Raw genomic sequence first — 24,520 nt, forward strand, 5'->3', positions numbered from 1 at the left:
ATGTTATTGTGTCTGTGTCTGTTCCTGTACGTGTGTGTCTGTGGGGATTATGTTGTTGTGTGCGTGTGTGTGATTGTTATTGTGTCTGGTTTTCTGTCTGTGTGTGCATGGTTGTGTATGTGTGTGATTGTGTCTGACTCTTGTTCTGTGTGTATGTGCATGCGCGGTTGTGTGTGTGTGGATCTGTGTGATTGTGCCTGAGTCTGGGTCTGTGTGTGTCTGTGATTGTGATTGTGTTATTGTGTCTGGTTGTCGGCGTGTGTGTGTGCATGGCTGTGCGTGTGTGTGTGTGAGATTGTGTCTGAGTCTGTGCGTGCGGTTGTGGTTGGGTGGCTGTGTGCGTGTGGTTTTGGTAGGGAGTGTGCGTGCATGTGGTTGTGTGCGTGCATTTGTGATCGCGTCTGGTTCTGTTTGTGCGGTTGTGGTTGGATGTGTGTGGTTGTGTGTTCTCTCTCTCAGCCCCACACTCCCGTCACAAACTCTGCTCCGTTCTCCTTTATTCTCCGCTCCAAACCCCCCCACAACCGCCCAGTCCCCATCTGTCACCCCAGCCCCCATGGGGTGGGGAAGGCGGAGGGCCGGACGCCTGGGTTCCTCTTCCAGCTCTTCCCCTTGGAAAGCCCCTGGTGGCCTCAGGGAGCCTCCGACCCGCCCTGCGGGGGGCGCTGGGTGTTGACACGCGGCTCGGCTCCGCCCGGACCCCGACACAGAGCTTGAGGGGCGGGGGTCGCTCCACAGGGGCTGATGGGGCCATCATGGCTGGGCAAGATCGGTGCCCCCTGCTGGGATGACAGGAGCCCACAGTCACCCCTGAAACGGGGCTGGCTCAGGGGGCGGGGAATGGGGCACGGGGCCTGGTCCCTCTAGGAGGCGCCGGCTCCCACCCGGCCCCAGGGCAGGGACTGGCTGGCTCAGGGGGGCAGGGAGTGGGGCAGGGGCCTGTCCCCTCTAGGGGGCGCTGGCTCCGATCTGGCCCCAGGGCAGGGACTGGCTGGCTCAGGGGGACAGGGAATAGGGCAGGGGTCTGTCCCCTCTAGTGGGCGCCGGCTCCCATCCTGCCCCAGGCCAGAGACTGGCTGGCTCAGGGGGGTGGGGAATGGGGCAGGGGCTTGTCCCCTCTAGGGGGCGCCGGCTCCCATCCGGCCCCAGGGCAGGGACTGGCTGGCTCAGGGGGGTGGGGAATGGGGCAGGGACCTGTCCCCTCTAGGGGGCACCGGCTCCCATCCGTCCCCTGGGCAGGGACTGGCTGGCTATGGGAGGCAGGGAATGGGGCACGGGACCTGTCCCCCCCGGGGAAGCCGGCTCCCCACCTGCGTGTCCCAGCTCAGCCCCACGTTCTCATACAGCTGCGCCTGGGATTTGGGTCCGGGAGGGTCTGGAATAAGAGACAGGAGAGAAACCGCATGAGAATTGATGGGAGCTCCTTGGGATGGGGGGAGAGAAATCCCTTCCCCCCCCCCCCAGGCCCTTGAATGAAGGCAGACACAGCCCTGCCCCCTACCCCACAATGGGGTAGGGGCGAAGGCTGGCTGCTGCCCCTAGCCCCAGCGGCCCCACAGATCCGCAGCGGGGCACCTACCTGGCTGGGTGTGCGCGGGAAGGTCGGCGAGGTGTGACCTGCAGAGAGGGAATTGGGGGACGAGTGAGCGGGGGCCTCCCTACTGAGCTTCAGGGATGGGACCCAGGAGTCCTGGTGCCCAGCCCCCCCTCCCCCCCCCCCACTCTAATCACTGGACCCCACTCCCCTCCCAGAGCCGGGGCGAGAACTCAGGAGTCCTGGCTCCCAGCCCCCCTGCTCTAACCATTAGCCCCCGCTCCCCTCCCAGAGCCGGGGAGAGAACCCAGGTGTCCTGGCTCCCAGCCCCCCTGCTCTAACCCACCAGACCCCACCCCCTCTCCCCTCCAGTACTTACCTCCGGTCCGGCTGCCCCCGCCTCCACAGCGCCGCCCCCAAGGCAAGGAGGAGCAGGAACTCCAGCGCTGCGCACACGGCCAGGGGGATCCAGGCGGAGCTACAGGCGGGTCCCCCCACGTTGGGGGCAGGGGGGTCCTTCCCTGCTCCCATCGCCCGGGGAAAACACAAGGGGTGAGTGAGGAACAGAACCCCGGAGTCCTGGCTCCCAGCCCCCCCTGCTCTAACCACGAGACCCCACTCCTCTCCCAGAGCAGGGGACAGAACCCAGGAGTCCTGGATCCCAGACCCCCCCTCTCCCACTCTAACCACTAGACCCCCTCTCCCCCACTCCCTACCCAGAGAACCCCAGTGTCCTGGCCCCGTCCCTACCGGCGAGGTTGAAGGTGACCTGCAGGCCGTTCACCTCACACTTGACCCGTCTTTTCTTCTTCCTGGCCCGCTGGTCGCTCCTGTTCCAGCAGGCCTGGAGCAGCGCCGCCCGCGAGCCCGAGAAGACGAGGTGCTGGCCCTGCCCGTCGGTGTCCTGCGCCCGCTGCCCGTCGACCCGCCATGTCACCGCCGGCAGCGCCTGCCGGTCCAAGATCGTGCAGGAGAACTGGTGGCAGGTCATGTCGGTGTGGCCGGTCGTCAGCGCCATCTGGGTCCCTGCAGGGGACAGTTAGGCAATGGGGTGGAGAATGGGGCACGGGGCCTGTCCCCTCTGGAGGTCGCCGGCTCCCATCCGGCCTCAGGATGGGGACTGGCTGGCTCAGGGGGGTGGGAATGGGGCAGGGGCCTGTCCCCTCTGGGGGGCGCCGGCTCCCATCCGGCCCCAGGACGGGGACTGGCTGGCTCAGGGGGGTGGGAATGGGGCAGGGGCCTGTCCCCTCTAGGGGATGCCGGCTCCCATCCGGCCCCAGGACGGGGACTGGCTGGCTCAGGGGGTGGGAATGGGGCACAGGGCCTATCCCCTCTAGGGGGCGCCAGCCGCGACCCACCTGTGACAACATTCAGGTGGTAGGTGTTGCGGGTGGCTCCCTGCACCGAACACCAGTAGGTCCCCGTGTCCCCGTCCTCGGCCCCCCGCAGGTACAGGGAGTGGTTGCGGAACACGGAGAGCCGCTCCCTGGCCTCCGCCTCCTTCTTCAGGGCCTGACCCGCCGCGCCCCGGAATAACGGCACCGACGAGGACCCAGGAACACCAGCATTGTAGGACCACGTCACCTCTTCCGCGCCCGGGAGAGACTCGACCAGGCCGCAAGGGAGCTCCCGGTCCTGCCCCTTCTGGACGTAGGCATCTGCGGGAGAGGGGAATTCACAGGGGTTAGATTTCCTGTCACTGAGATGCAGCCGACTCTGGGGTGGGGCGGCTGTTTATACAGGGACCCCTCACCCGGCCCTGTGATGCAGCCACCTCTGGGATGGGGCGGCTGTTTATACAGGGACCCCTCTCCCGGCCCTGAGATGCAGTCTGGGGTGGCCAATAAAAAGCAGGTTTTTACCTTCCTCTCTGGTGAGTCGCAGCTGGAGAAGGAGTAAGATCCAGATGGGGGTCATGATGCCCCGAATGCCGGGGTCCTTCTGTGGGGCACCACCTTGGGGCTCTATCTCCAAGACCCAAGGAGGAAGAGACCGAAATAGAGCCAGACGTAGCTGTCTCCGGAGTGACTTGGGGGTTTGGTGGCCGGCTTATCAGGGACGCACAGCAGCAGCGTAGGAGTGGGAAGGGGGCGTGAGAGAGAGGGAAAGGGGAGTAGTGTGATCCACCCCAGAGGTGGCTGCATCTCAGCGCCGGGGGAGAGAATCCCTGTATAAACAGCCGCCCCACCCTAGAGACAGTCGCACATCAGCATGGCAAAACGTCCACCGTGAACCCTCTTTGGAGCTAGAAAATTGGTGTGACTTCAATATGGTACCACCAATATGGCTGCCACGTTCCGGAGATTTCCACCTGGCGACACCAAAATGGCCACCACATCCTGAACCCGAAGCTATTGAGTGGGCATGAGCCCAACAGAGCAACACCAACATGGCTGCCAGATCTCAGAGACGCCAACCTGGCTTCGCTCCAATATGGTGACATCAACATGGCCGCCCACATCCCCACCGAAGAGACGCTGAGTTGGCAGGAGACCCGTAATGGCCAACGCATCCCAGAGAAACTAACTTGGCGTAACCTCAATATGGCGATACCAACATGGCCGACACATCCCAGAGACGCCATCTTGGCCTAACTCCAATACGATGGCTCCTAAAGGGCCAGCACCTCCCAGAGACGCCATCTTGGCATAGCTCCATTGTGGCAATACCAAGATGGCCGCCACATCATCGGCTCAGAGACGCCAAGTTGGCATGAGACCACTGGCCGACACATCCCAGAGACGCCATCTTGGTATAGCTCCAACATGGCGATACCAACATGGCCGCCGCATCCCCCAACTCAGAGCCGCCAAGTTGGCATGAGACCAATACAGCCGCTCTAAAATGGCCACTGTGTCCCCACCCCAGCGGCCAGTTGACACCACCTCCAAAACGGCTGTCAGGCCCCCACCCAGTTGGCGTGACCCCTGCCCCCCATCCCCCTATGCTGGCACCAAAATGGCTGCCCAGTTGGCATTACTCCCAACATGGCCGCCGCGTCCCCACCCTGGAGGTGCCAGGCTGGTGCGACCCAGGCCGTAGTCGTGGCAACACCCCCTTTCGTCCCCCACCACAGGACTAAATTTGAGGGGGGGAGGGTAGGGGGAAATGGACGCCTGGCCCTTTAAGAGCGGGGGGGGGGGGGGAGACGAGAAAACGGCCGCTTGGCCCTTTAAGATCCGTCTCCCAGAGGGAAGCGTTCTGAAATCCCCTGGTTAAGTCTGTCCGCCCCGGGCTCCTGTAGAGAACCCGGAAGTGGAGTTAATTCCCCCCCTCGTCCTCCCGGCCCCCGGCTTTGGTCCGGGCCAAGATGGCGAAGCTGTTGAGCTGTGTGCTGGGGCCGCGGCTCTATCGGGTCTATCGGGACCGGGGGCCGGCCAGGCCCTCCCGAGACGGGGATGAGGCAGCCGAGGGGGCCCAGGATGGTTCTTGGGTGAGTCCGCCTCCTCTCCCCGCGGGAGACAATGGTATCGCCCGGGCTCCCGTTATCTCTATGGGGGCTTGGGAAAGACCATGGCGGGGAAAGGGGGCAGCTCCCCATTGTCCATCATGGAATGTTCTGAGCCCCAGGATCTTGATACTCCTCTGGGCGATACCATAATGGAACATGGGGGGGGGTTGGTCTTCTGGGCTGCTCCCCGTTATCCAGCATGGCATCCCCAGGGAATTGGTACCCATCCCTTGGGAGAGACCATTGTAGCACAAGGAGCGGGGTGAGCTGAACCCCTTTCCTTTCCATTCTGCAATATTTTTTTTTGAGATATCCCATCTCCTAGAACTGGAAGGGACCTTGAAAGGTCATCGAGTCCAGCCCCCTGCCTTCACTAGCAGGACCAAGTACTGATTTTGCCCCAGATCCCTAAGTGGCCCCCTCAAGGATTGAACTCACAACCCTGGGTTTAGCAGGCCAATGCTCAAACCACTGAGCTATCCCTCCCCCCCTGTCAATATGGTATTGACAGGCACCCCCTTTTGGGGGAGACCATTGTAGGAAATTGGGGGGGGTCACAAAGAGTTGGACCTTCCCCCCCATTATCCAATGGTATCGTCCAAACCCCGTGGCTATTGATACTCCCTTGGAAAAACCATTGTAGGACATGGGGGGGTTGCCACGCTCTTTCACCTGATATGGTAGCTGCTAGTCTTTGAGGTAATGATGTTTTCACCCACTCAGGAGAGACCACTCACTAGGAAGATGGGTGTACATGGCCTCTCCTAGGCTCTAGTGTATTGATATCCCAACGGGTCAGTCCACTGTGTATGGTACTTGAAGAAATCCAGTTCCCCCCATTATCCAGCATGGTATCTTCCAGGTCTTAGGGTGTTAATATCCCCCTGGGACAGACTATTATAGGAAAGGGGGGGAGGAGAGTACCAAGGGGGCATCTTACCCCTTTCCGCTATCTGATATCTCCCAGCCCCCCAAACATAAATATCCCCCTTACCTTGGCTCCCATTCTCACCCTGTTGCCATGACACCATCCCCCAGCAGTTGGCGTGACTCCTGTGTGTGGCCTTGCTCAAAATGGCCACCATGATGCCATCCCCCAGAGGTGCCAGGTTGGCGTGACTCCTGTGTGATGTAAACAAAATGGCTGCCATGGCCCCATCCCTGAGGTGCCAAGTTGGCCTGACTGCAAAACGGCGTCACCAAAATGGCTGCTGTGTGTCCACCGCAGAGGCACGAGGTTGGCCCAGTTCCAGCGTGGCGTCACCAAAATGGCTGACACACCCCCACCATGCCAGGTTGGCGTTACTCCAAAATGGCTACTGCTGCTTCCCCCTCCCTGAGCCGCCATGTTGGCGTGTCTCCAGTATGGCCGCCGCCTTGTCGCTCAGGAGGCATTGGGTTGGCATGACCCCCCCCCCCATATGACCTCACCAAAATGGCCGCCATGTCCTTCGATGGGTGGTCCAGGTTGGCGTGGTGTTGCTGCCTCTCTCGCCCCCATGGGTCCCACATTGACTGATTCCAGCCCTGTGGTACATGCCCCCTCTCCCAACCCGTAACACCCTGTTGGCTCCTTGGTGGCAGGATGGGGATCTGTCTGGGTTTTCCCCCATCTAACTTGGAGGCTTAACTCCCAGTTTCCCCCACGCTCTGCCGGTCACCTGAACCCCCAGGGGCTCAAAGGGGCCCCCAGGGGGCTCGAAATGATGTGGGGTCTCTCCCACCAGGAGTCGTACTACCAGCCGCGGACGCTGGAGAAACATGCTGACAGCATCCTGGCCTTGGTGAGTCCCCCTGCGCCTTCGGGGCTGGGTCATTCAGTGGAACCCAGGCGTCCTGGCTCCCAGCCCCCGCGGTAACAACTAGACCCCACTCCCTGCACCCCCCACCCCCCGGGTCCCTCTCACCCCTCCATAACCTGCCCCAGAGGGAAGCAATGACTCACTTCGTGCAGCGAAAACATGTTTGTCTCCAATCCCGTCCCACGGGTCCTGGCTGGGTTAGATACTCCAGCCCTGCGGCAGCCTGCAGTCCCTGCCCTGAGGTGAGCCCCAACCCCCGCTCCCTGCAACAACTGGGATAGAACCCAGGAGTCCTGGCTCCCAGCCCCCCGCTCTAACCACTACACCCCATACCCCTGCTGGAGCTGGGATAGAACCCAGGAGTCCTGGCTCCCAGCCCCCCTACTCTGATCACTGCACCCCACACCCCTGCCGGAGCTGGGGAGAGAACCCAGGAGTCCTGGCTCACAGCCCCCCTACTCTGATCACTGCACCCCACACCCCTGCCGGAGCTGGGGAGAGAACCCAGGAGTCCTGGCTCACAGCCCCCCTGCTTTAACCACTACACCCCACATCCCTGCTGGAGCTGGGGATAGAACCCAGGCATCCTGGGGGTGGGTTTTGTTGGCTGTATCGTCCTACTGATCCTCTCTTCTGTTCCTTGCAGGCGTCGGTGCTCTGGTCTATTTCCTATTACACTTCCCCCCTGGCTATGTTCTACTTGTACCGAAAAGGTAGGGGGTGCTGCGCTGCCGGGTGTGGGGCTGGGGGGGTCAGCCAGGGGCGCTCTCCCTGGCGGTCAGGGCTGGCTCCAGGGCAGTGCTAGGGGGTGCTGTGCTGCTGGGAACCAGGCTGGGGGTTTCAGCCAGGGGCGCTCTCCTCTGGCCCTTGCTCAATTCCCAATTGTGCCTGCCTTAAACGTCCCACCCTGCAGTTATCGTCATAGCTGCGATTTCCCCTTCACTTCCTGTCCCAAAATGGAGTGATGTCGTTGGGCTACTGCCAGACCCTGTCCCATAGCTGGCTGCATCTCACGCCAAGTGAGCCATCTCAGTGCAGCGTTACATGCGGCTGTTCCCCAGCTGCCCCACCCCAGAGGTGGTTGCATCTCAGTGCTGGGCAAGCCGTCCCTGTGCAGTGTTATGTGCAGCCATTCCCCAGCTGCATCACTCCAGGCTGATTTTCCTCCCTGGGCGCCCAGCTTGGGTGCCCACTGAACCCTGGCTCTCAACCCCCCCGCAGGATACCTGACCATGTCGAAGGTGGTTCCTTTCTCGCACTACGCTGGGACCATGCTGCTCCTTTTGGCCGGGGTCGCCTGCCTGAGAGGTGAGGAGTGGGGGCTGGTGGTTAGAGTGGGGGGAGGGGGCTGGGAGCCAGGACTCCTGGGTTCTCTCCCTGGCTCTGGGAGGGGAGTGGGGGCTAGTGGTTAGATCGGGGAGTCTGGGAGCCAGGACTCCTGGGTTCTCTCCCTGGATATGCCAGACGTCTCTAATTCCGTGTCTCTATTGCAGGCATCGGGCGCTGGACCAACCCCCAGTACATCCAGTTCATCACCATCCTGGAAGATAGCCACCGCCTCGGCACCCCAGAAATCAAGGTGAAGGGGGTGGGGGGGACCCCGACCTCTCCCTACGACCGGGGGGAAACAACGCAGCCCTCCTCCCATGGTCTCCCAGGATGCTCAGGGGCCAGCTCTGCCTGTATCTCCCATCATGCCCTGCTGCTGCCCTGTCTCTCCCATGATGCTCAGGGGCCAGCCCTGCCTGTATCTCCCACGATGCCTTGCTGCCCCTTCCCCCGGTGCCATTTCCCGTCTCCCATGGTGCCTGTGGCTTCCCTCGGTGCCAGCCCATTTCCCAGGATGCCTGGCGGCCCGGCCCCTCAGCATTGTGCCTCCCATGGTGCTCGGTTCCCCTCCCTTGCCACGCTGGGGTTGAGCTCACCTGCCGGAGCAGCCCCCGGCCAGCAGGGGGTGCCGACATGCCGCTCACTCTGCCATGGGGGTGGGGGGCTGGAATGACCCATTCTAGCCGGGGGGGAGGGGAGGCTCGGCTCCACACACCCCTCCGTCGCTCTCTCTAGGTTCGTCTCACCCTCCTTCCCCTCTCCCTCTCCCTCTCTCTCTCTCTCTATCCCTGCTGCAGAAGAAACTCGCCAGCTACAACTTCGACTTCAGGAGCTGGCCCGTGGACTTCCGCTGGGACGAGGTCACTAGCCGGTGGGTGCGGGGAGAGAGAGCCCAGGAGTCCTGGCTCCCATCCTCCCCGCTCTAACCACTATCCCCCACTCCCCTCCCAGAGCCAGGGAGAGAACCCAGGCGTCCTGACTCCCATTCTCCCCTCCCCCCCGCTCTAACCACTAGATCCCACTCCCCTCCCAGAGCCAGGGAGAGAACCCAGGCGTCCTGGCTCCCAGCCGCCGCTGTAAGCCTCTTGTTTGCTGCCCTGCAGGTCGGACTCCCGAGGTGTCTCGCTGATGCGGCCGGAGCCCAAACACCGGAGCGCGGCCAACGGCTTCCTCCATGCCATCAAGAAGCTGCCCTGCCAGATCGCCAGGTAAGCTCTGCCCCCTGGCACTCGGGGGAGGGGCTTAGCTGGATCCTGGGTTCCCATTGGCTGGAAGGAGGGGTGCAGAATGCTTGGAGGGGTTCCTAGAAGCCGGGGAGACCCAAGGCATTATGGGAGTCATGGCGTCAGCACCAGGGCATCATGGGGGAGGGCAGAGAGGACTCCTTGGTGCTGATTGGCCGGACGGGGTGGGAGGAACTGGAACATTAGGAGCATCTCCTGGATGCTGATTGGTCAGCCAGTGGAGGGGGAGGTGGCTTTGGAATGTTGATGGAGGGGTCCTGTCTGCTGATTGGCCACAGGGATAGGCGGGCACGGGGGTTCTGGAATGCTGAGAGGGAAGGATGCTGATTGGCTGAGGGCTGGTGAGTGGGGCTTGGAATGCTGAGAGGGGATCCTGGCTACTGATTGGCTGGGGGTGCAACTTGGCGGCTTCTGGCTGGGGGAGGGGGTGGAATCCTGCCTTCTAATTGGCTGGAGTGCCCCTTGCTGCCTATTGGCTGAGGGTAAGTGGGACATGGGACCTGTGGATCCCAGATGCTGATTGGCTGGGGAGGGACATCATGTGATTTTCATCCCTGACCATAAATGGATCTCCTGGATGGTGGGGGGCAGATCTCGTGGATGTGGTGGGGGAGGGAGGCAGGGTGGATTCTCTTCCGAGGGAGGGGCAGGGGAACAGCGCCGTCCCCACCTACCGCCTCCCTCTGCCCCCCCAGCTACATCGTGGCGCACACATTCGGGCGCAGGATGCTGTATCCCGGCTCCGTCTACCTGCTGCAGAAAGCCGTCATGCCCATGCTGCTGCAGGGCCAGGCCCGCCTGGTGGAGGAGGTGAGTCCAGGAGGCACAGGATGCGGCTGGGGAGAGAACCCAGGAGTCCTGGCTCCCAGCCCCCCCCCCCCGCTCTAACCCACTAGGCCCCACTCCCCTCCCCGAGCTGGAGAGAGAACCCAGGAGTCCTGGGTTTCCTGTTTAACCCCGCACCAATCTCTCCCCCGGCGGCCCAGTACAATGGGAAACGAGCCAAGCTGTTAGCCTGTGACGGCAACGAGATTGACACGATGTTCGTGGACCGTCGGGAAAGCTCCGAGCCCCACGGCAAGAAATTGGTGAGCGTTTCTCCGCTCGGCGGCGGGGGCTCGGTCCAGCCGGGACGTGGGTCGCGCTTACGGGGTGGGGGTCTGGATCCGGAAAGCAGGGACTCTGGGGGGACAAATCCACGGCCTGGGCACTCCCCATGGCGAAGGGGTGAACCCCGTCCTGGGAGCGGGGCGGATCGAGCGGGAGGTGGCGCAGCGCCGGGCAGACAGCTGGTGGTATAAAGTGCCTATAATTCATAGCGAAAGAGCCGATCACAGGGCAATCGGGGCCCCGTGGGCTGGAATCAGCGCCAGCCGCTTGGCGCTGGCCAGTGGGGATTGTGGGCCCCCACTTGGCGCCAGCCAGGGGCGTTCGGGGGCCTCTCCCTCAGTGTAACGGTTTCCTGCCTCCCGGACGACAGTGTCCGTAGCAGCTCTGTTCCCGGCGCTGCCTCCTCAGTCCATAAGGACACAATGCCCAGCTGGGGTCCAAATTTGACCAGGCTAAGCCACCTCACCCGCCCCAAGGGAGGGGCCCGGCTTTGCGCTGCGCTCGTAATGCCCCCTCCTGCCAACCAGGAGGGTGGGGGAACAACTTGAAAACAGTCCCCTGGCCAAGGACAGGACTCCCTGCGCTGGCCTGAAATGGAACTGAAGCCACGGAGTATTTTAATACATAGGGGCGACTTCCTCCCCACCAAAATGCAGCTGACTCTGGGGCGGAGCGGCTGGAGAACAGCCGCACAGTGACGCTGCTCGGGGATGGCTTACCCAGTGCTGAGATGCAGCCACCTCTGGGGCAGAGCGGCTGGGGAACAGCCGCACGGCGACACTGCAGCAACTTAGGATGGGGCGGGGGGGGAGATCCTGTATCTGATTTTAGGGAGGCCAAATGGATGTGTCCGAGTTGGGGTTCAGCCAGGACCCTCATTGTCCCCTCTGTGTCCCCCACCGACCCCCAGGTGATCTGCTGCGAAGGCAACGCTGGATTCTATGAGGTTGGCTGCCTGCCCACCCCCCTGGATGGTACGATTCAGCATCACTGGGGATGTTCCCCCCCCTTTCCACTTTGGTAGGATCCGATACCTTTGGCAGGAGTGGGGCACAGCTCTGCTTGGACCAGTCAACTTCTATGCATCGGGGGGGAGGCACTGCTTTTGGACCAAGCTACCTGCTCTGGATGGGGGTGGAGGCTGGGGGGGGGGTGGTCTCCCTTTGGATTAGTCCATTCCTGTGCTTTGGGATAGAGGGTTGGCTTTTGGACCCATCCATTTTTTTGTATGTGAGGCGACAGGTTAGGGCAGCCCCATTTGGGCCAATCCACTTTTCCTTGGGATGGTCCTGGTTGGACTAACCCATATCGCTGTGCAGGATGGGGGTGCAGGAATCAGATAACCTTTCTTTGGCCCAATCCATTTCTCTGCATGGGATAGGGGTTCATTGGGAAGGATCCATTTCTATTTGGGGAGGGGGTTGGGGCTGCCACCCTTCTGTCTGCCCTAGGGCACTCCAGTTTGGGGGGCACGGGTTGTCCTAAACTGCAGGATACCAGGGGGTGAATTGTGCCCCCCCATACTCAGCAGTGGAACTGCCCATCAGCTCCCCACACATTGTTGCAACCGATGATCTCTCTGGCATCCGCCCAGTGGGTTCTGTCCATGCTGCGCTTGGCCCCACATTAACCCCCTCCCTGCTTCTCCCTCCCAGCCGGCTACTCGGTGCTCGGATGGAACCACCCCGGCTTCGCTGGCAGCACGGTGAGTCTGGGGGTCCCCAGAGCTGAGGAGAGAACCCAGGAGTCCTGGCTCCCGGGCGCCCCCCCCGCTCTAACCACCTGACCCCACTCCCCTCCCAGAGCTGGGGAGAGAACTCAGGAGTCCGGGCTCCCAACCTCCACGCTCTCCCCCGCAGGGCGTCCCCCTGCCGCAGAACGAGGCCAACGCCATGGACGTGGTGATGCAATACGCCATCCACCGCCTGGGCTTCCTGCCCGAGGACATTGTGCTGTACGCCTGGTCCATCGGGGGCTTCACAGGTACCGGGGGGGTCGGGGAGGGGGGGTAGGAACCATGGGGCTAGGTTGGGGAGGGAGGGACCATATACGAGGGGAGGGTCGGAAGGGGGAACAGATCCAAGCCCTGCCCCAGGCGGGTGTCTGTGTTTGAGCGTATGGGGGCGGGGGGGGGGGGGGGCTGATCTACCCCCCACCCACCCCGCTGACATTCTCTCTCCTGCAGCCACGTGGGCGGCAATGTCGTACCCGGACATCAGCGCCCTGGTGCTGGATGCCTCCTTCGACGACCTGGTCCCCCTGGCGCTCAAGGTCATGCCAGAGAGCTGCAGTAAGTGACCCCCCCCTTCCCTTCTGCCCACATGGTTCAGCCCTTCCCCCTCCATGCCGCCCACATGGTTCGTCCCTTTTTCCCACCCAGCCCCTTCCCCTCTGCCTGCGTGGGTCAGCCCTCCCCCCCCCCCCCCCCTTCCTCCTCTCCATGCCGCCCACGTGCTTCAGCCCATTCCCCTTCCCTTCTGCCCACATGGTTCAGCCCTTCCCCCTCCTCACACCGCCCACGTGGTTCAGCCCATTCCCCCCCCCCGCCCATGTGGTTTGGCCCCTTGCCTCAAACACATGGACTAGTCTGAGAATCCAGCGGCCTATCCCATCTCACAACTCCCCCACTTTCCGATCCCCCAGCAGGTCATATGACCCCACCCAGCCACTCAGAATTCCCCTCTGAGCCGTGACATTCTGGAGCGTCCCATGTGTGGCGGCGGTAGGGGTGGGCAAACCCAATTGGCTGTGGAAACAGAGGAAGCTTCCATTATCAGGTGGCAGGCGGGGGTTACCTTCCTCTCCCTGAGAGGTTCCATTAGCCATTTGTGCGGGGGATTAATTTCCTCCCCTTGTGGAAAATGGGTCAGTCCACTGTTAATACAACCGTCCCTGTTGCAACCAGTGTTCTGTCCTGCACCTGCAGCGAGGCGTTGACCGGGCTGGGTTGCCAGAGATCAGCTCCCAGCCTCTGGCTGCATCTATCGCTCGTTAGTGCCGAGCCGCTTTTAACCTAACGATCGTTGTTTACGGTCTAGAGGCAACCTACAGTCACTGTTGCAACTGATGTTCTGTATCGCACCTGCCTGGTGGCACGATGTGGGGCTAGATTGCTCTGATCTCTCTAGCAGGTAGGGTGGCCTAGTGGATAGTGTGTTGTACTCTGGGACCTGGGGTTTCTTTCCGGCTCTCGCTGGCCTGCTGGGTGATGTCACCATTTTGTGACTCTGTTTCCCTATCTGTAAAATGGAGGTGATGGGACTGGCCTCCTTCATAAAGCTCTTTGGGATCCTGGAAATGCGCTGTGTGAGACCTCCTGGTCTGTATCGCCCTGCCGCGAGTTAGCTAGCGCTTGTACCGTATCACCGTTGCAACCAATGTTCTATATGGCACCTGTCTGGAGGCAGATCGGTGCTACAGTCGGCTGGATTGATTTGATCTCTTACTCTTCGGAACGCTGTCGCAGCTCACATTCGGTGCCCCACCGCAGCTGTTTAGGTCCCTCTGAGCTCTCTTCACACCTTGGAAACTGAGGCAGAAGGGACCATGGTGGTCAAATGGTCTGGCCTCCTGCGTAACCCGGCCTGGAGAACGCTGCTGAATTAATTCCTGGTTGAAGTTTTAGAGGGAAAAGTTCTTGGCTGAATCTAGCTAAAAAATTAAAATTAAAAAATTAAACACTGTTGCAACTAACGTTCTACATGGCACCTATCTGGAAGCGGAGTCTGGCCATAGCTGGGTAGATAGCTTCAATCCTGCTCGTTCCTTGGAAACCTATTTATTAAGCATGGTGTTAACTAAACACCCCCGGGTGTTGACGAAACCCCCCGGGGTGTTTCTGCGGCTAGGGCATACTTGACTCTCCACGATTTTGTTTTTGAGTTCTAATTCCTCTGAAACCTGCATGTCCTAGGAGGGCTGGTCACCAGGACGGTGAGGCAATACCTGAACTTGAACAACGGCGAGCAGCTTTGCAGGTAAAAAGGGAAACTGAGGCGCGGATGGCTGGGGGAAGTTGAGACCTGACAAATTCGGGTTCGCAGGGTGGCGCTCTGCAGGCGTTCGGCTCAGAAAAACCCAGCCCCGGGCGACGGGGTGTGGTTGTGAACCTCCATCTGAAGCCCGATCTCTGGGCCCAGCCCTGCTCAACTCCGGGCCTTACTGATAACCTGTGGAACTGCCTGCCACATTATTTCATGCATATTCGTGGCTAAATCCTTTCTTCCCCTAATCCCTCCAAACTCTTGTCCTCATATCCTGTGGCAGCTGGCTCCATAGCCCAATAATGAAGTCTAAGTCTCTCCCTCTATCCTGGCCTCTGGTGTCAAGTGGCAGGTTGATCAGGACAATATCATGAGGTGGGGAGTTCCGCAGGTTAACGGTATCCCTTCTTGAACCTATCCACAATCTTGGCCCTGAGGATTAACCCTCGGGACTACTTGCCACTGGTGAAATCTCTCATCTTGGACGGGTGGGGGGATGTTAATTCACTATCTCACCCACCCCACCCGCTCATGTGGCCTCGCTTAGCGGTTTATTTCTATTTCTTTGTTTCCCAAGATACCAGGGGCCAGTGTTGCTGGTCAGAAGAACGAAGGATGAAATTATCACCACCACGTGAGTAAAAGTCGGGGAGGGACGTGGGGGGTCTAGTGGTTAGAGCGGGAGGAGACGGAGGCGGGAGCCAGGACTCCTGGGTTCCATCCCTGGCACAGGGAGGGAAGTGGGGTCTAGTGGGTTTGGGGAAGTGGATTCTGCAGTTCTAGTGTACCATATAAAGAATTCAGAGAACCGTCAAACTCATGTCAGTGAAGAGTCTGGAAAATACCCTTAACTCTGCCCCGCGTTGGTGTGCCTTAGGGTCCCAGAAGATATCATGTCAAACAGGGGGAATGACCTGCTGCTGAAACTCCTCCAGCACCGGTGAGTTGGGGGAGCCCAGGGCTGGGATCGCAGGGGGCTGCAGGTTGGGAGTGAGGGGCACCACCGGAGCACTGCGTGTCTAACCCCCCCTCCCCCCGTTCCAGGTACCCCAAGGTGATGGCCGAGGAGGGGGCGCGAGTCGTTCGGGAATGGCTAGAAGCTTCCAGCGCCGTGGAGGAAGGTAAATGCTCTAACCACCAGCCCCCACTCCCCTCCCAGAGCTGGGGAGAGAACCCAGGCGTCCAGCCCCCCCAGCCCCGCTCTAACCGGCCCCCTCCCCGCAGCCTCGGTGTACAGCTCCTACGAGGTGGACGAGGACTGGTGCCTGTCCGTGCTGAGCTCCTACCAGGCCGAGCGCGGCGGCCACTTCCCCTGGAGCGTAGGTGAGTGTGGGGCGGCAGCGGGGGCGGCCAATGGGATGCCGGGGCTGCAACTCGGGCCAATCAGCTTGGAATGAGCAGGGCAGGTGCTGGGGATCAGCCCATGGGGGGGTTCGTTGGTGGGGGGGTCTCCACCCAGGGGGTGGCTGGGAGGCGAGGGGGGGTTGGTCTCTGCCTGACTTTTTTGACCTTTCGCCTTCCCCCCAGGGGAGGACATGACGCCCGAGGGGCGACGGCAGCTGGCCCTGTTCCTGGTGAGTGGACCCCGATAGCCCCTCCCTCCCAGCGCCGGGGGGGGGGGGGGGGGCGCGAGGCCAGGAGCCAGGACGCCTGGGTTCTATCCCCGGCTCCGGGAGGGGAGGGGGAGTTAGTGCTTAGAGCGGGGGGGGCTTGGAGCCAGGACGCCTGGGTTCTCTCCCGGCTCTGGGAAGGGAGTGGGGGTTAGTGGTTAGAGCAGGGGGGGCTGGCAGCCAGGACGCCTGGGTTCTCTCCCCGGCTACTGGCTACAGCAGGGGCTGGAGCGTCCCTCCCTGCCCCCCATCACTGATTCCCTCCCTCTTCTCTGCCCCACAGGCCCGGAAGCACCTGCGGAACTTCGAGGCAACACACTGCACCCCACTGCCCCCCCCAGCCTTCCGTTTGCCCTGGCACTTGTAGCCGGGGAGCCCCCCCCCGTCATGCCCATCGATTGCACTGACACCCCCCCCCCCCCCGTTGGTCTGTTTTATATGGAGCCAGGTGCCCCCCTCCCTGCTGTGTGTGAGCCCCCCCGCCCGCCGCACGCTGTAAATCCGCCCCCAGCCCCAAACCTGGGGGGCCCCCGAGCTGGAGAAACTAACAGTAAAGAAGGTATTTTTTTGTACTTCGGGTCTGTCTGTCTGCGGCGATGCAGCCAGCTCTGGGGGGCAGCCCCCCATGCCTGGATCCACAGCCCGGCCGCCAGGGGGCCCTGACGCACAGTGGCTCCACTTTCCTCCAGCAGGGGGCAGCCCCTCGTTCCCAGGCCTGCCGGGGTGGTATCTCTGGCGCCCCGGTGTGGGCGGAGACGGGGCCAGGTGGGTGCCTAACGTTCATGCTGGCAGCCACTTCAAAGCGGCCCTGCGGGAGCCTGGGGAACTCCCAGCTACTGGATGTGGGGCCAGATTGTCTCCCAGGGCGGGCGGCCGCAGCGTGTCCCATGGGGCCTCTTCTCCCCTATGGGTTCTGAGCCCCCTTCGCCGGGGGTCACTCACTTCCGCCCCTCAGCCCCTCGTTAGCCTGCGGGACTCTCTCCTACACGCCAAGGTGTTAATTAAGCTGTAGGCCCCTGAGCGCCAGGCTCTGATCAAACCAGGATGGGGGGGCTCTCCTGTGACCGGTCGTTAACCTGGGGAACTCGCTGCCACTAGCTGCAGCCTGTAATTAGAACCCCGCCGATGTCTCCTCTCCAATTAATACGAACTCTGCGCTGGTCTCCTGAGCCAGGCGGGGGCCTCGTTCGCCTGGGGAACTCCCTGCCACACAAGGACTGGTTCCCGGGGCAGCTCTCTCATGCTCGATTTCACCTGGGGAACTCTCTGCCCCATGATTCCCTGCCCTTCGTCAACAGGGCAGGAGCGGCTGGGGCAGTGGGGGGCATTTCAGCCTGTGGGGGGGGCAGCTCAGTGAGAGGCCAGCGGTGGCCGCTGTGGGGGGGTTCGCAGGCATGAACAGCAGTGGAGCGGCCATCATTAGCTTTCAGAGTGAACACTGTGTGACGGAGGGAGCCGGCAGCGGCTGGTTCACGCTCCTGGCAGACCCGGGCGCAGCTCGGCCGGGGGAAGTCTGGGCTGCCGTGATAAGGGCCCCGGCCCCTGACTCAGCCCCGGAGGCGCCAACCATGACGGTTTCCCCCCCCCCCCCCCCCCCCGGCGGTTCCTGCCCCGGAGCGAGACGCGGACCCTGGCAGGGAGACGCCCTGAACCGATGGGCTCGGCCGTCTGGGTCCTGCTGGCCCTGCTGGCGCCCGGCCCGCTGTGGGGTGAGGGGCACCGGCAGGGCTGGGCTGGCAGGGGCTCCGGTCGGGAGTGAGGGGCACCGGCAGAGCTGGGGGGGGGGCAGCAGAGCTGGGCTGGCAGGGGCTGCGGGTCGAGAGTGAGGGGCACCAGCAGAGCTGGGGGGGCAGGGCTGGGCTAGCAGGGGCTGCGGGTCGGGAGTGAGGGGCACCGGCAGAGCTGGGGGGAGCCCAGGGCTGGGCTAGCAGGGGGCTGCGGGTCGGGAGTGAGGGGCACCGGCAGAGCTGGGGGGGGCAGGGCTGGGCTAGCAGGGGCTGCGGGTCGGGAGTGAGGGGCACCGGCAGAGCTGGGGGGGGCAGGGCTGGGCTGGCGGGGGCTGCGGGTCGGGAGTGAGGGGCACCGGCAGAGCTGGGGGGGGGCAGGGCTGGGCTGGCGGGGGCTGCGGGTCGGGAGTGAGGGGCACCGGCAGAGCTGGGGGGGGGCAGGGCTGGGCTGGCGGGGGCTGCGGGTCGGGAGTGAGGGGCACCGGCAGAGCTGGGGGGGGGCAGGGCTGGGCTGGCGGGGGCTGCGGGTCGGGAGTGAGGGGCACCGGCAGAGCTGGGGGGGGGCAGGGCTGGGCTGGCGGGGGCTGCGGGTCTGGAGTGAGGGGCACCGGCAGAGCTGGGGGGGGCAGGGCTGGGCTGGCGGGGGCTGCGGGTCGGGAGTGAGGGGCACCGGCAGAGCTGGGGGGGGCAGGGCTGGGCTGGCGGGGGCTGCGGGTCGGGAGTGAGGGGCACCGGCAGAGCTGGGGGGGGCAGGGCTGGGCTGGCGGGGGCTGCGGGTCGGGAGTGAGGGGCACCGGCAGAGCTGGGGCGGGCAGGGCTGGGCTGGCAGGGGGCTGCGGGTCGGGAGTGAGGGGCACCGGCAGAGCTGGGGGGGGCAGGGCTGGGCTGGCAGGGGCTGCGGGTCGGGAGTGAGGGGCACCGGCAGAGCTGGGGGGGGCAGGGCTGGGCTGGCAGGGGGCTGCGGGTCGGGAGTGAGGGGCACCGTCAGAGCTGGGGGGGCAGGGCTGGGAGATCAGGGGCTGCAAGTCGGGAGTGAGGGGCACCGGCAGTGCTGGGGGCAGGGCTGCGCTAGCGGGGGCTGTGGGTCGGGAGTGAGGGGCACCGGCAGAGCTGGGGGGGGGCAGGGCTGGGCTGGCAGGGGGCTGCGGGTCGGGAGTGAGGGGCACCGCTATCCCTCTTTTTCTCCCCGCCCCTCCAGGTTCCCCCCCGCTGCTGGAGGTGCGGGAGGCCGGGGGTCAGATCCTGCTGCTCTGTGGGGCCCGGAGCCCCCGGCTGCGCTGGGTCTGGTCCCCCCGATACCCCAAATGCGCCGGCAACCCCGGAGACCAGCTCGAAATCGCCCGTCTGCCCCCCGGGCCGGAGCCCCCCCTGGACCAGTTCAAGGGGCGCCTGGATCCCCACCCCTCTGGCCTGGGGGCACTGCTGCTCCGGGACCTGGTCATGAGAGACTCGGGGACCTTCACCTGCCACGGGGAGTCTGGGGCCGAGCCCCCCATCCGGCTGGAGGTGACAGGAGGTAAGGCCAGCCCGCACTGGGGTCACCGGGCGCTCCCCAGCCAGACCCCCGCCCCGGTCCCCACATCGTCCCCTGCTGACCCCCTCTGCCCCCACAGGCTGTCGGAACAACCTCACTGTCTCCTCCAACCGGACGTCCCCCTTGGCCCTGACCCTCCACTGCCAGCGCTGCCCCCTGCTGGCCGGCCAGGCCTCCTTCCGCTGGTTCCTCAACTCCCAGCCCCTGGGCAACCGGCACTGGGCTACCAAGGGGGAGCAGGGGGCTACCGTGCGACTGGACCCGTCCCGGCGCTGGGCCTGGGGGCACTGGGAATGCCGCCTCCTCGGCGCCTCCTCTGGGGGCTTTGAGTTGTGTGTGGAGCACCCCCTCGGGGCAGGGGGCGCAGGTAAGATTGTGCCCCACACCCTGCACCACCTCCCCCCACGGTGCCCCCTGCTGGCCCTGACCCTACCTCTGTTCCAGGCCCCAGCTCTGAGTGTTGGATGTGGGTCACGGCACCAATGGCGGTTCTAGGTCTGATCGGCGCAGGGCTGGGCGCTTGGCACCTGTGGAGACGGAGATGGGGCAGGTGAGTTGGGGACCCGGAGTCCAGGGAGCGGCACCCCCAGCAGGGGATGGAGAGGGAAGAGAGAGAGAGGGACCCAGGAGTCCGGGGATGGGGGGTGGGGAGAAACGTGTTTTCATCGTGTATCTTTCCCATTTTCTTCCTTCAGGAACCAACGGAATCAAAACAAATGAGAGAAAGAAACAGGTGAGAGAGAGAAATAAAAACAACCCCCAGTCGCAGGCCTGTTACCCTGGTATCCCACTGTTCCCACCACAGGTCAGAGCCATGGGGCCCAGCTACCCCAGTATCCCACCGCTCCCACCATTGGTCAGAGCCATGGGGCCCAGCTACCCAGGTATCCCACCGCTCCCACCATAGCTCAGAGCCAGGGGCCCAGCTACCCCGGTATCCCACCGCTCCCACCATTGGTCAGATGCATGGGCCCAGCTACCCAGGTATCCCACAGTTACCATCATAGGTCCAAGCTATGGGCCCAGCTACCCAGGTATCCCACCGCTCCCAACATAGGTCCAAGCCATGGGCCCAACTACCCCGGTATCCCACCTCTGCCACCATAGGTCAGAGTCATGGGCCCAGCTACCCAGGTATCCCGCCTCCCCAGCTGCGTGCAGAGTGGATCCAAGATCTCCTGCCTGAGTAGCCGGGTCCGTAACCTTCCCAGCCATGTTCAGTCTGTAAGAATCCAGTGGTGGGTAGTTCTACAGGTCAACCGGCTCCTTGGTTACATACCCCCCCCCCCCCCGCACTATCCCATCCCTGCTTTCCTCTTGATTTTCTCCTTCTCTCCATCCTGTGCCAAGGACCCCTGGGCCCCGTTTATCCCCCTTGGAAGAGCTGCAGCGTGGAGCCAAATCGACCGAAAAACACCTTGTGCCCCAGAGTTGGGAAAGAAAAGTGAGAGAGTGAGGGGCACCAGCAGAGCTGGGGGGAGCCCAGGGCTGGGCAAGCAGGGGCTGTGGGTCAGGAGAGAGGGGCATCAGCCGAGCTGTGGGGCAGGGGGTAGCAGGGGGAAATCTCTATAACTTATTGGCAAAAAGAACAGGAGTACTTGTGGCACCTTAGAGACTAACAAATTTATTAGAGCATAAGCTTTCGTGGGCTACAACCCACTTCTTCGGATGCATATAGAGTGAACCATATATTGAGGAGATATATATACACACATACAGAGAGCATGAACAGGTGGGAGTTGTCTTACCAACTCTGAGAGGCCAATTAAGTAAGAGAAAAAAAACTTTTGAAGTGATAATCAAGATAGCTCAATACAGACAGTTTGATAAGAAGATATCTTGATTATCACTTCAAAAGTTTTTTTTCTCTTACTTAATTGGCCTCTCAGAGTTGGTAAGACAACTCCCACCTGTTCATGCTCTCTGTATGTGTGTATATATATCTCCTCAATATATGTTTCACTCTATATGCATCCGAAGAAGTGGGCTGTAGCCCACGAAAGCTTATGCTCTAATAAATTTTAGTCTCTAAGGTGCCACAAGTACTCCTGTTCTTTTTGCGGATACAGACTAACACGGCTGCTACTCTGAAACCTATAACTTATTGCTCCTTCTCTCCCCAGGTCCCAGGCACCCTGCTTTATGATGAAGTCCAGCACCCACTGGTGGCTCGAGCCCCAGCCCCTCCCCCCACACGGCACCACGGTCTATGCCACTATTGTCTGACCCCTACCCGCCCCGGCTCCGCTTCCCCCTCCTATCCATCCCCTTCATGAGTTGCATTCACACCCTGGCTCCCGTCCCAGGTGATGGGAAATTCAGCTGGAAGATGCAAGAAATTTCTGTTAGAATCTTGGGGTGGGGAGTTCCGCAGGTTAACGGATTGTGGCATTAAAATCTGCCCTTGAAACCCTTGTGTCTGTGATGTGTCACCTTTGTCCTCAAGACCCCACCCTTTAGGCCTGGCTCTGGGGGGTGGGGTTCAGGCAGACACGGCTCCACTTCATTTCCTGCCCCAAACCTCTGAAGAGCCACCGAGCTGCCCTGCCCCAGAGTTAGCTGCATCTCAGCACCGGGCAAGGGATCCCTGTATAACCAGTTCCCCGCCCCAGAGTTAGCTGCATCTCTGCACTGGCCGAGGGGTCCCTGTATAACCAGCCCCCTGCGCCCCACCCCAGAGGTGGCTGCATCTCCGCTCCTGGAGAGGGACAGCTGAGAATGAGGAGAATTCACGCTGAGCCACCTGCCTCTGCGGGTGGGATTTGAACCTGTGACCCCCAGTTTTGCACCCTGCCGGTTAACAATTATCCTGCGGCTGCAGCACCAGGACAAACCACTAGGTGGGGAAAAAACTAAGCAAGTCGGTAAAGCCAAGAGCTAATCGGGTGTTGGGGGCTGGGAGCCAGGACTCCTGGGTCCTAACCCCAGCTCGGAGAGGAACGTGGGGCCCAGGGGCTCGAGCAGGGGGGATGGGAGCCAGGACTCCTGGGTTCTATTCGCAGCAGGGGGCGGCTACTGAACAGGAGCCCATGTGATATCCTCTGCTTTGCTGGCAGCAGCTTCCTCTTTGCTGTAGCCCTGTGAGCAACGCCCCTGCCCAGAGGCAGACGCACCCTGTGCCCGGAGACCCCTCTCCCTGCCCCACGGCTCCCACCCCTCCCCGGCTCCACTATGCGCCCCCCTCTCCTGCCTCTGGCCCTCGCCCTCCTCACAGCGGTGCCCCCAGGGGCTCAACAAGGTAAGGAGCCGACCGGGCCGTGGGGCTGGGAACTCACACTCGGTGGGTGGGGGCTCGGCCGGGGCAGCGGGGGGCTCAGCGGGGGACGCTCTCCCCTGGCCCCAGTGCGCTCAATAAGGAACCCAGCTCCCAGGGTCCCAGGAGAATCCCAGAGCTGGTGAGCCCATTCCTGTTGCCCTACAAATCTTCCCCCTGCGGCTCCAGCTGGATGCACCCTTCCCCTTCACTTCCTGTCCCAAACGTCTGTTCAGCTGTTACCCACCCCAGAGGTGGCTGCATCTGAGTGCCAGGCGAGGGGTCCCCGTCACTCTTATCTAGGGTTACCATATTTCAATACTGCAAAAAGAGGACACTCCACGGGGCCCTGGCCCCGCCCCAACTCTGCCCCTTCTCCAAAGTCTCCGCCCCCTCCCCTGAGCACCCCGCATTCCCCCTCCTGCCCCCCGGCTGCTGCTGTGCTGGGGAAGTTGCTTCGGCCCCCGCTGCGGTGGAGAGCGGCGGGAGCCGGGAAAGTTGGAGCCCGGGGAGGAGGCGGTCCCCTTACCGTGCCTCCCTATTTTCCCGGACATGTCCGGCTTTTTGGAAATTCCTCCCGGACGGGGATTTGAGGACCAAAAAGCCGGACATGTCGGGGAAAATCTGCACGTATGGTAACCCTACCCCAGAGCCGCCTCCCGCCCGCCCGCCGGACCCCCTCCAGGCCTCACCCCAGAGCCACCTGCTCTCCACAGGGCCCATCCTCAGCCTTCTCCTGCCTCAGTGCCCCCTCTCCTGAGAGCCTGCCCTCCGCAGCCCCCCCTCTACAGCCCCTGCCTCAGAGCCCCCCACCCCCTCCCATAGCCCCCACTTTCCATAGCGCCCCCCACCTTCCACAGCACCCCCACCTCAGTCCTCCCCTTCACCTCCCTCCATAATCCCTACCCTTTATTTCCCCACCTCCTCCCATAGCCCACCCCCTCCACAGCCCCCCACTCTCCACAGCCCCTGCATCAGAGCCCCCCACCCCCTCCCATAGCCCCCTACCCTCAGAATCCCCCACCCTTCACCTCCCTCAGGGGAACCTCCACCCCGCTCCCAGCCGGACCTGGCGAGGCTGCGGCAGCTCAGGCTGTGGGAGGCGCTGCAGCGCGGGCCCTTCCCGGGTGGGGGAGCTCGGGTTCCCGGGAGCCGCCGACGCCGCACGTCGAGAAACTTTCCCTTGCGCCGGGACCCGCCCCCGGGCAGCGGCTCCACGGGGGGGGAGGCAGCCCCGGCTGCACAGACCGCTGGCGGGGGGGCTCCTTGCACGGCCAGGACGGAGGGGGGAGACTGAGGCTCTGCCAGAGCCGCGGGGGATGCTCGGAGGAGGGAGAAGCGGCCGCGGGTCCCCCGCACCAGCAGCTGGCTGCAGAGATGCCACCGCTCCTAGCCGTGGGGCGCAGGGCTGCAGCAGCACGGGGGGGTTGCAATCCTCAGGCTGAGCGAGCTGACACCCCAAGAGGAGAGGGGGCAGTGGGTAGGGTTATCATACGTCCGTATTTTCCAGACGTTTTTATATATTTAAAAAATCCTCCCGCACGGCAATTAACAACTAAAAAGCCGGACATGTCCGGGGAAATACGGACGTATGGTAACCCTACTCTTGTCCCCTCCTAGGCAGGAACCGCTTGGCTCTGGAGTTTGCAGGCCCAGAGGTGACGGCAGAAGCCAGCTCGACTGTGAGTCTGTCCTGCAGCCGGCCAAGACTGACCTGGCGGTGGATCCCACGGTACCTGGTCTGTGCTGGTGTCAGCGGTGGGATACAGACGATCTACACGGTGACAGTGGCTGGGGCAAGGTACAGCCTGTGGGAAGGTGGCTGCGTCTCCTACTGGATCAGGGAACCTGAACCTTCATCCTCCAACTGAGAACCCTCCACATGAACAACTCAGGGGCTGTCTTCTGTCCCTGCCCCAGCCCCAGCCAGAGCGCCACGCCGA

General features: G+C 62.7%; 2 protein-coding genes and 1 long non-coding RNA gene across 4 annotated transcripts; 2 read left to right on the forward strand and 1 right to left on the reverse strand.

Annotated features, from left to right (window-relative positions):
* Window positions 1–495: 495 nt before the first annotated feature.
* Window positions 496–3,471, reverse strand: LY6G6F (lymphocyte antigen 6 family member G6F). Its single transcript, XM_065416205.1, has 7 exons — window positions 3,397–3,471; window positions 2,893–3,192; window positions 2,285–2,560; window positions 1,914–2,055; window positions 1,580–1,617; window positions 1,311–1,375; window positions 496–782 (listed from the first exon to the last, which is right to left on the reverse strand). The coding sequence occupies exons 1-7, from the start codon at window positions 3,449–3,451 to the stop codon at window positions 633–635; spliced, it is 1,026 nt and encodes a 341-aa protein (XP_065272277.1). The 5' UTR covers window positions 3,452–3,471; the 3' UTR covers window positions 496–632.
* A 1,373-nt stretch (window positions 3,472–4,844) lies between these two features.
* ABHD16A (abhydrolase domain containing 16A, phospholipase) lies at window positions 4,845–16,430 on the forward strand. 2 transcript variants are annotated; one of them, XM_065415592.1, is made up of 21 exons: window positions 4,845–4,949; window positions 5,061–5,090; window positions 6,716–6,769; window positions 7,434–7,500; window positions 8,009–8,095; window positions 8,281–8,366; window positions 8,914–8,987; window positions 9,220–9,324; window positions 10,056–10,170; window positions 10,347–10,448; window positions 11,381–11,444; window positions 12,126–12,175; window positions 12,330–12,453; window positions 12,656–12,760; window positions 14,384–14,447; window positions 15,031–15,087; window positions 15,331–15,393; window positions 15,498–15,574; window positions 15,678–15,776; window positions 15,981–16,027; window positions 16,347–16,430. In XM_065415592.1, exons 1-21 carry the CDS (start codon window positions 4,845–4,847, stop codon window positions 16,428–16,430), a joined length of 1,659 nt encoding a protein of 552 aa, XP_065271664.1. The 2 variants fall into 2 exon arrangements, with proteins under 2 accessions (XP_065271664.1, XP_065271663.1); XM_065415591.1 differs by lacking the exon at window positions 5,061–5,090 and having other exon boundaries at window positions 4,845–4,967; window positions 6,713–6,769.
* A 3,143-nt stretch (window positions 16,431–19,573) lies between these two features.
* Window positions 19,574–21,726, forward strand: LOC135888344 (uncharacterized). Its single transcript, XR_010561840.1, has 4 exons — window positions 19,574–19,691; window positions 19,769–19,874; window positions 20,020–20,057; window positions 21,448–21,726. It is a non-coding gene; the product is annotated as an uncharacterized LOC135888344 (long non-coding RNA).
* Window positions 21,727–24,520: the final 2,794 nt, after the last annotated feature.

The sequence above is a fragment of the Emys orbicularis genome, chromosome 13, assembly GCF_028017835.1.
Source record: "Emys orbicularis isolate rEmyOrb1 chromosome 13, rEmyOrb1.hap1, whole genome shotgun sequence".
Lineage (NCBI taxonomy): Eukaryota > Metazoa > Chordata > Testudines > Emydidae > Emys > Emys orbicularis.